At 42.4% G+C, this 10,896-nt stretch overlaps 1 protein-coding gene across 1 annotated transcript; it reads right to left on the bottom strand.

The window, feature by feature from the left end:
- Positions 1–6,889: 6,889 nt before the first annotated feature.
- LOC136513434 (NADPH-dependent aldo-keto reductase, chloroplastic-like) lies at positions 6,890–10,319 on the bottom strand. Its single transcript, XM_066507435.1, has 7 exons — positions 10,190–10,319; positions 9,747–9,797; positions 8,366–8,442; positions 8,196–8,283; positions 7,809–8,081; positions 7,451–7,702; positions 6,890–7,249 (listed from the first exon to the last, which is right to left on the bottom strand). Exons 1-7 carry the CDS (start codon positions 10,298–10,300, stop codon positions 7,106–7,108), a joined length of 996 nt encoding a protein of 331 aa, XP_066363532.1. The 5' UTR covers positions 10,301–10,319; the 3' UTR covers positions 6,890–7,105.
- Between the last annotated feature and the right edge of the window lie 577 nt (positions 10,320–10,896).

A 10,896-nucleotide genomic window follows, 5' to 3' on the forward strand; every position in this document is an offset into this window, starting at 1 on the left:
AATTTGGACCTTTGGCTTAACCGCCATTGAGCCGACGCTATTTAGAGTGGTTGGGATGGATACCGCTAGGCCTCCGCACATTGACGACACTAACTTCCCGTACTACAAAGCTAGAATGGCTTGCCACCTTGAGGCGGTTGATTTGGGTGTATGGAGAGTCACTCGTGACGGGATGAAACCCATAAAGAATCTCGAAAAACCCACAAAGAGTGATGAAAAAGAAATGCATTTCAATGCTAGAGCTAAAAATTGCTTGTTTGAATCATTAAGTATGGATGTTTTTAACCAAGTGTTCACTTTAAATACCGCACATAAAATTTAGTTAAAACTCCAAGAGCTCCATGATGGCACAAGTAATGTCCGTGAGCAAAAACATTGTCTAGCTAAGCAAAATTATGATTCTTTTATAATGAATGATGATGAGCTTGTTCGTGATATGTATTCTCGTTTGAATCTAATTATCAATGAGCTCCATTCTATAGGATTATTAAAGCTAGATGATGCGGACATCGTGAGGAAGATCATCTCCGTGCTACCATAAAAGAAATATGCAAGCATCATCACCATCCTTCACAACATGGAGGACTTGAGCAACATGACCCCAGGCATAGTCATTGGCAAGCTAGTGGCCTTTGAAATATCACGTAAGATGGGTCAAGAAGAAGCTTCTTCATCAAGCAAAGGCAAAGCTCTCGCATGTAGTGAGAAGAAGAAGATGAAGGGCAAGCAAATTGAGGCAAGCTCAAGCTCCTCAAGTGAAGATGAAGAAGATGAGGATGATGATGATGATGATGAAGATTCAAGTGATGATGATCAATCTTCCTCCTCCGCCTCCGACCTTGATGCAGAATCAATCAAACTTATCAACAAGGTGGAGAAGATAATCCAAAGGCTCAATGTCAAGGGTATGCCCATCCAAATTCAAGATCTCATTTTTACCAATCAAAGAAATGAGCAAAGAAAGAGAGGATGCTATGGATGCGGCGAGTTAGGGCACTTTGTGGAAGTTTGTCCAAACAAGCCCACACCCAAGACAAAGAAGAAGGCATGCAAGAACCAAGCCCTCACATCAATAAGATCATGGGATGATTCTTCAAGTGAAGAAGAACCCCATCACAAGAGACGAGGTCGCAAGCACTCATCATCAAGCTCTTCTCGTGTGTGCCTTATGGCACGAGGTAACAAAAGCTCTTTCTCTAGTGAGAGTGATAGTGATAATGATATGCCTTCTTATCATGAACTTGTGCAAGAGAATCTTAATTATGCTAAAACTTGCACTAGTCAACAAAAGAAGCTCAAAAGTTTAAAAGAAAAGCTAGATAGTTCACAAAAAGCATACAAAATCTTGCTTGAACAATATGAGAACTTTGCTAATCTCAATATTGAACTATCTACTAAAATTGAGAAACTTGAGACTAGTGCAACAACAAATGCATGCACAATCAATGATGAGCAACTCTTAAAGAAAAATGAAAAATTAAAAGAAAAGTTAGCTAGCTCACAAGAAGCATATAATAGTTTGCTTGCTAAAATAGAAACCATGTGCAAACATTGTGATGAGCTAACTAATAAAGTTATCAATCTTGAAGCCGTTAGCACAACCCCTACCAAGGTATCTAAAAAGAAAAGTTCTATCTTTAACATGTCTAAAAAGGATGCCTCTACTTCTTGTAATGATTTATGTTTAGACTCACCTTTGTGCAACCAAGTTTGTGTTGAGAAAGTTGTTGTAGATACATGCACACAAGAGGTTGCAAAGGAGAATGAGTAACTCAAGCAAGAAGTAGCTCGCCTCACTAAGGACTTGACTCAAGTAAAAGGCAAGGCGAAGCAAGCCCAACTTCATCAAGATAACACCGTCAAGAGAGTGAAGAAGCTTGATGAAGGACAAACTGTGGTTTATTACGTGTGCCACAAGGAAGGTCACAAGTCCTATGAGTGCAAGGTGAAGAATGGGGGAGGAGCAAAGAAGAAGGAGAAAAGGCAAACAAGCAAGCTCTCCAACACCTACACCAACAAGGTGGACAAGAAGGCCTCCACACCTTATCTCTTGAAGAAGAAGAAAAATGATAAGGTGGTGGCCAACAATGGGGTCAAACGATTTTGGGTGCCAAAGGAAATCATTTCAAACATGAAGAGCACCAAGAAGGTTTGGATCCCGAAAGGGAAGTAAGAAGTCCGTCGGACATCGGGGAATTTGGAGACTTGGCAAAATATGGGTGCATTTCATGGGGTGCATCATGATGGACAAAGTCATTGCCAAGTAGGTTAGTGAATACTATGGACCCAAATTCTCCTTCCCATGTTAGGTAACTAGATTCAATTTACTTTAATTGGTTTTTGATTCAATTTTTCCTACGATTGATATCTTTTAGCATCTAGTTACACTTCATGCCTATGTTTGCATTTGCATACTTATATATTTTGTCATGCATACACTAGGTATATCTTATGGTAGGCTTGCTCGGTTTCATTTTTAACCTTTGGAGCAAACCTACATGGTTTAAAATTGTTTAGGAGCACGACACATAGCTTGTCTTACTATTGTTTATCTAATATGTGCTAAAGTCCAAAATGTAGATAATCTCTCCCGAATATCTATTTTGAAAATGATTCTCACTTTCATGAGATATCATCTTTCAAGTGGTATTTTTTATTCTAAAATCAATGTGCATGTTTTCTACAAAGTATTCTACATTTGTGTGCATATATTTAGGGGGAGTGATTCTACAACTTGGATGCTTTGAGACTAACACTTTTTCAAATGGTATCAATTTTTCAAACCTATCACATGTGTAGTAGTCTCATTGTAAGGAAATTGGAGTCCCAGGAGTTAAGCATCATTCTTCAATTGGCATCATCATGTTGATTTCATTTCATATTTATATGCTTTCTCCATGCATTATATAGATTAAACTCTCTTGTGCAATAAATTACTAATTATGCATATGCTTTGCTTTCTACCATATGTATGCATACATTTAGGGGGAGCTTAGTCTATATAATGTGAGAGTCAAATTTTCTGATCCATTTTCACTTTATACACGAAGGATCATGAAATTTGACCCTCCCTTGTGCTACTAATGTCTTCATTTTCGGTGTTTGATGTCAAAGGGGAAGAATTTGAAGGACCAAAGGCAAGCATCAAGTTGATGTCTACAAGTGGTAATGGTCCGAGAAAGGGAGGAAAATGGATTATAGATTAGTCTAAGTAATGGTAAAATTTGTAGGAATCCATAATGCCACATGGGGATTTTTTGCAAAGACAAGATAACCTTTTATTTAGTTTTAATTGGTATCTTACAATTGATTTCAATTGGTATCTTTAAGTATCAAATAAACTTGCCCTTTGCATTGCATCCTAGCAAGTAGGTAGTTTTTTAACTTCCAAATTCTTATTATTTGCTTGCTTTGGTTGTGTTGGCATTAATCACCAAAAAGGGGGAGATTGTAAGAAAAATGGACCCTTGGCCCATTTACTTTGGATTTTGGTGTTTGATGACTAACACAACCAAATTGAACTAATGAATTTGCAAGTGTTTGTTTTGTAGTTCAATATGGTGCAAGACGTAACTTGGACGAAGGCGACGTGATGATCCGATGATCAACACCTCAAGCAAGACCTTAGGAGCATAAGAGAAGATCCAAGAGATCAAGCAAAGTCCAAGCATGAAGATTGGAACCAAGCCGTACGCAAGATCGCGAAGAAACGAGCTCGCAGAGGCGACCGAACGCTAGACCGGACGCTGGAAGCGCGACCGGACGTTGGACCGGTGACTCGACAGACATGCGACCGGACGCAAGGACCGAACGCTGGCGGCAACCGACTGGACGCAGGAACACAGCGTCCGATCGAGTACAGAGAGGTTCCAGAGCGGCATATCTGCGACCGGACGCGTCCGGTGGCAGGCGACCGGACGCCGGCCAGCGTCCGATCAGTGTTTTGCCGGCTCAATGGTCGGGACGACCGGACGCGTCCGGTCAGGACGATTCAGCGTCCGGTCAGTAGCAGAATTGCGGGAGTTCGACCCCAACGGCTACTTTCTCAGTGGGGCTTATAAATACAACCCCCAACCGGCCATTTGAGAAGTGTGGAGCTGAAGAAACATACCAAGGGTGTTGATACACCATTTTAGTGATCTCCACTTGCATAGTGCTTAGTGATTCATCAGGTGATTAGCGTAGGTGCTTTTGCGAAGTGCTTAGGTTGATTAGACCACCGCTTATGCGCTTGCTCTAAGTTTAGGCCTAGTGTTTAGTGAGGTTTGCATACCTCTTACCACTCGATGCTTGCGAGCACCATTGTTGTACATCGGAGGGGCTTGAAGTCTTGCGAGATCATACCAACTGTGTTTGTGGTGTGGCCGCCACCGTGTACCGGAGGGAACAAGGCCTGCGGCGTTTCGGCCGGAAGCTTGATAGTGAAGACGGCGGGGAGCATCCGGGAGAGGCTTGCCGGAAGACACGTCGGAGACCCACTTGCGCGTGGAGAAGGCCCAAGGCTATCCACGGAGTTACCCGACCGGGAGCTTAGCCCTTGCGAGGGATTCCTTGTGAGGGGCTCCAACGAGGACTAGGGGGAAGCTTGCGCGCTTCTCGATACCTCGGTAAAAATACCGAAATCGTCGACGGGAGTTTGTATATCTCTACCTTGCTCTTTAGCTTCCGCATTTACATTGTTTACTTGACTACATTTGCGGTAGAGATAGCAACATACTAGCAAAACCATAGTTGCACATCTAGATAGCTTATCTATTGCATAGGTTTTGCTAGGTTTAGAAAAAGATGCCATAGTTTTGAGTTAGAATTTTAAGTTGCCTAATTCACCCCCCTCTTAGGCGTATGGTCCCTTCAAAGCCCATATAGGCCCCGTTCGCTTCGCTGAAAAAACAAGCCGAAACACTATTCCGACTGATTTGTTGTGAGAGAAAAATACTATTCCGGCTAAAAAAACAAGCTGAAAAAGATGATTATAAGAGAAATGAACAGGGCCATATTGTAACGTATGAATAATTTTGGCTTTTAAATATTATAATTTTATTAGTCATTGTTAATTTTTATTCACATCTTAAATTGAAACTCTAATGTTTATTTTTATTAACATTCTTTTTTGTATTTTATTAAAAATGATTGTTGGGGAAGGATCCCTTCGGGAAGCCACCCCTCGGCCACGTAGGAAAACGATTCATGCTGTGAGTTCTTTCGCCGGATGTGGACACAAGACGATGCACGACAGAGTCAAGAAAAAAAAGGCCTTCACCACCGCATCGGCCATGGAGGAGAGGCCAAGGTCCCGGCGAGAGGGCCACCGGACCTCCGCCTGGCAGTGGGAGCGGTTGCCCCCTGCCCACCATCCCCCCCCCCCCCCCCCCCCCCCCCCCGCTCGTCCCGGCCAAACAACATAAAACCTTTGCAACATGAATTTTTTTTAATGCAACGTACGTCTGAAAACAGATGAAACACTTGAAAAACACATTTGCAACATATGTGTATAACACATGAAACATCAAAAAAATAACACTTGCAACATGAAACTACTTGCTGCAACATAAGACTGAAACGGCTGAAACATTCTGGAACATACAGCGGCAACATATGTGTGAAACATATGCAACATCCAGATCAAAAACAATTGCAACATATGTCTGTAAACAGATGAAACATTTTGAACAAACGCTTACAGCATTCATCTGAAACACTTGCAACATGTGCAACATCCCCTGATCTACTTTTGCAACATCAAAATAGAACAATTGCAACATATACATCTTAAACGTCTAAAACAATTGAAACATACATACGCAACATAGGGGATGTGAAGGCCAAGTGCCGGTCGATTCCAGCCACCAGGGTCGGAGCCGGCAGCAAGCGGCGGCGCGCGAGCACCACCGCCACTAGCAGTGGGCTTGGCTCGGCCGGGCGGGCGCACTAGCACCAGGCCACCAGCGGCGCACGTGCACCACCACCACCAGCACCGCTCTTGGCTCGGTCGGGTGGGTGACGCGCGTGACGGGCTGAGCGAGCACCACCAGCACCAACGCACGTGACGGGAGAGGGCGAGAAGCGCTCGCGACGAGGACGAGCGAGCAGCATAGGATGGGGCACACGACGACAGCGAGGTATAGTGGCATCCGCGTTCGGGACGAGGCGGACGGAGTGATAGCCACAAGGCGATGTGGTGGAGAGGAGAGAGCGGAAGGGATAAGACGGTTTTTTCTTTTCTTTTTTAGAACGTTTGGGGGCGGGGGCGGGGGCGAGTGGATGAGCAGTCGTTGGACTGTCGCAGCCCCCCATCGGCGCCGTCCGTGGCGGACGGATGCCCTATACCCACCATTACTGTTAGGCCTTGTTCGTTTTATATTCAAACCATGGGGTTGAAGGGGATTGAGGAGGATTTAATCACGTACAAGTCAAAATCCCTCTCATTCCCCTCTAATCCTCTCCATTCCCCTTGGGTTGGGATGAAACGAACAAGCCCGTACTTTTTTACATTCCTGTGTGGATTATCCCACGTGCGGACCTACGAGCAAGTTTCGAGGGTCCACCTGCGAGCTTCAACCTGATCACTAAGACCTATACTACACTTTTTATTTACTGGAATGTTATGAACAATCATTTTTTTTATAAAGCATTTGTGTGAATTTGAAGTACAAATATGACCTGTTTGAGAGCTCCTCCAAAATCTCTGTGGAAGCTTGAACGTTGATTCTCTAACTGAAAATGTTTTTTCTATGATAAACTCTATGTAAATGGTGACTCTTTGCATAGAATAAATTAGGAGAAGCTATTTTTTTCAGCTCTTAGTCTCTAGTTTATTTTAGAGAAACACTTTACAGAATCATAAAACCACTTCTTAATAAAAAAACTATTTGACAGAGCTTCTCTTTCATTTAGCCCAGAAGCTGCTCTCAGAGCTTCTTCCAAACAGGCCCATGACCATGCAAAACATTTTTCTACCTTTCGGTTTCAAATGAAAAATTGAATACAAATATAGTTGACTACGATAACACATTGCAGTTGTACTGTGAACTCGAACTGTATTTGTTAAGTAGCAGTCACATGAGGTCAGGGTTTCCCCACGCGAAGGCGAGATATTCTCAACTGTTCATGAAAAGCATCTCAAGAAATCAGAATGGTCCTGATTCTCTGTTCTTTCGTCTTCGTATTCCACTTCACCATCCCAAAGATCCTCCAAGCTATTGTATCCACTTTTCGGGTGAACTGCAAATTCGACTTTTAGCAGCCTAACCTGCATGTCACGAATCAAAAGAAATATCAGATAGGAAAAATAAATGAAAACCTAAACAGAGGAGGTCTGCATTAAAAAAAGAGAGGATGTCATCATTCATTGCGATTCTCCATGAAATGATCAATGTACAAATACAACATACTAGATTTCGATTATCATATGCATAGACAATATGATGGGAAAGGTTGCTTTGATACATGCCTGTTTGATTGCAGAGAACTTCGCCATCAAATCGTGAGGAATGGACCAATCAAATATGTCGAAGTTCTCTTTGATCCTTGTTTGGTTGGCACTCTTGGGAAGTACACTCTGGCCCAATTGTAGCCCCCAGCGCAGAGCGACCTGGGCAGGCGTTTTCTGCAGCTTCTCAGCAACAGATATGACAATGGGGTTGCTAACCACGCTTGGGCCACTGTATCCAGGTGATCCAGGTGAGCCTAATGGCGAATACGCCTGTAATGTGACAACAGAACCAGAAGTGTAGAAGCAGAAACTCAGCCAATGGAAACTGAAAACAAATGCTGGAATATTTGATTGCTAAATGCTCTCTAAAACTTACAGAAAGATGAACGCCCGTTGACTGGCATAGCTTACGTAGCTTGTCTTGCTGCCAAACTGGATGGCACTCAACCTGGTTGACTGCTGGAGGCACACGTGCAACAGCAAGCAAATCCTGCAGCTTCTTACAGGAAAAGTTACTCACACCGATCGCACGAGCTTTGCCTGCGTAGTATAGCTTCTCCATGGCTCCCCATGTTGCAGGGATATCAGTAGGGATAAGGTTTTCCGGGATAAACATGGTTCCTTTCTTGATACGGATTGGACCATGAATCTGTAAAATAAGGTCGTTACAGTTTACAGCATCACAATCCAGATCTTATATCAGCAGGTAAACAGTGGGCAAACTATCATCTTATAGGTATCAAGATCAAGAGTAGGAATTTACAAGGTACAGATCTACGTAGTCAAGTTGCAAATCTTTAAGGGATGAACCAATATCCTCCTGCACATCTTCAGGTGCATGATTACCAGGCCTGCAAAATTCGGAGTTTCTGATTTTAGAACATAAACTAGTTATCCATTTGCTTGAGATAAGGTTGGGAAGTGAAGCCTAACCATAGCTTGGAGGTGATAAACAAATCTTCACGCTTAACCACGCCATCCTCAAATAATTTCTTTAAAGCCACTCCAACCTATAAAAGAGAATAAACTTCAATCTGACAACTTGACCTTGGCAATGAGTTCATAGGAATTTCATAACTTCCCTCGTGTATCTTGCATGCGGTTCATGCCTTTATATAAAAACTAGCGTGGGTGCCCATGCTTCGTGTGGGAAGGAGGGCGGAAAAAAAAAAGGGGAAAAAAAGATGGAACGGGTGTGCACTGTTCTGTAAAGGGCGCATACTGTTCTGTATCGGGTTTGTACTGTTTTGTATCGGGTTGGTACTGTTCTTATTGGGCTGGGATTGTTCCTTGTTGGGTTGAGTACTGTTCGTCGCGGATCCGAGCAATGTTCATCGTGGATCCGGTACCCGGTACTGCTGATCTACAGTGTTCTAATTCTGGGGGAGGAGCGGATGAACAGTGAGTTCTTATATAGATATAGATGCAACAGGCCAGATTGCAAGACAAAAGTGACTTAAATAATTTGGAGATCAAAGTTGGTGGTTAACAATTCCCGTATTGAAGTCTCCTTAGCTACACGGACTTCGGATACCCATGCTGATTCATCATTGTATTAAAAAAGGTTGAAATAACCACTTTATTTAATAATAGAGAATTAAGAAAAAAAAGACCCAATTTAATTAGAAGGAATTAAGCAGTTTTTCTTAAAAATAGTCACCTAGTATATTCAAGCCAAAGAAATTTGAACCAGAGTGATTGGGATGCACGACCCTACCATCTACCCTAACCAAACCTACACGAACTAGTTTAGTTATGCTCATTTCCTAAGTCCTAACAATCAACAGAAATTGAAAAAAATGTTATATAATTTAAATATATCTTTGCAGGACTAGTAGATAAACATGAGTAGTATTGATCAAATGTATCTATATTGATTTTAGGGTTCTCTTAAAGCAACTTATAGGAAATGGAATATAAATGATCTGGTGGAGATGCTCTAACAACTGCAAGGTCATACCGGTCATACCCTTTCTTGTTGCAACACAAGGACAGGGTGGTGCAAGCCGTAGGTAGCAAGAGCTGACCAGATTACAACAACAGATGATGTGATACGTCAAAACTCTATTTAAGATTTTAAAGCATGCTTGTCATATCTTACTGTTCAGTTAAAAAACGGAATGATGTCATATTCATGTGAAGCGAAAAATCATAAAGTCAAAAATCAATTCCTGAAGGTGCCAACCAGTCCAACTTATTAATCAGTTGCAATGATTCAATGAAAAGTACTAGCATGGAAGGGGTAAAAGGTCATGGGGTGCTATGGTGATCAGTCACCTCGATGGTAGACACCGAGTTACTAATTAGTAATTACCTCCTCCTGATTGCGGTATGCTACAGCAGAATCAATATGCCGATACCCAGTCTGTGTCAGAAAACCAGCAAAAACTTCAGACTGGAATAGGAGAGAAGAAATGTAATCGATAGATACTAGAACTTAAGAACAATAAACTTCCGCCTTGTACTTCTTGCTAAAACAACATTGGAGCATATTACGAACACTTCAAGAGCAAGCTAACCTAGAGCCTGTCAGTTCTTTGTAACAAATGAAACAAGTTAGATGGCTACCTGGGTAAGTTTGTCAAAGCTCAATATAGAGATTCAACAAGCTCAAGATAAAACAAGTATGATTCCGCTCAAACTTATACACACGCAGGGAAAAAAACTTTAGAAACAAAGGAAGAAAAGCAACAATGACCAATCTGGAGAAACTTTATTTTCAAAGGGAAATAGGCCAGAATAGCAACCAGAAAAGACCTTAACAGCAGCATAGATGGCGTCGCTGACAGCTCCAGGCTCTATTTGCCATGTGCCAAGGCCAACCGACGGAATTCTTGCGCCAGTATTGAGAACAAAGGATTCAGCCATCTTAGGGCACGAAGGAAAAACAGAGAGTAGAGGAAATGGTTTGGGAAAAAGGTTGTCAACGAAGGTACGGTCATGGTGTTAGTGGTTATGCTTTTGAATATTTAGGCCGGACGTGTTCTCAAAAAAGAAATATTTAGGCCGGACATCCTGGATCTGGTGGTCCATATCCAAAAGAAAGGAGTCTAGGGATTTCCGGTGGTGGAGGTGGAGCAGGAGCTCAGTCCAACAATTACTAATATATCTGTGCATGACTGGAAGCCGTATGGATGGCACATTGGTACCCCATCATTGGTAGCGCCCAAATTGTTTAGAGTACATCCCTCCCCTCCTTTCGGACCTGTTCGGCTGGTATTAAAGTCAGCTGATAAGCCGGCTGAAGCTGTTTTGTTGTGAGAGAAAAATATTGTAGATTCTGATAAGCCGGCTGATAAGTTCAAACGAACCGGCGACAACGGTGGGTCGGTACGTGGGACACCAATTTCTTGACTCTTGAAGCACGTTGCTTTTCATAATACTGTTCTTTTAGTTATAACTCAAGAGAGTGCCTCGTATCTAATATTTGTCAAGGAAAACGGTAGCTAGTAAACAAAATGGCA

Source organism: Miscanthus floridulus, chromosome 16 (assembly GCF_019320115.1).
Source record: "Miscanthus floridulus cultivar M001 chromosome 16, ASM1932011v1, whole genome shotgun sequence".
NCBI classification, from domain to species: Eukaryota; Viridiplantae; Streptophyta; class Magnoliopsida; order Poales; family Poaceae; genus Miscanthus; species Miscanthus floridulus.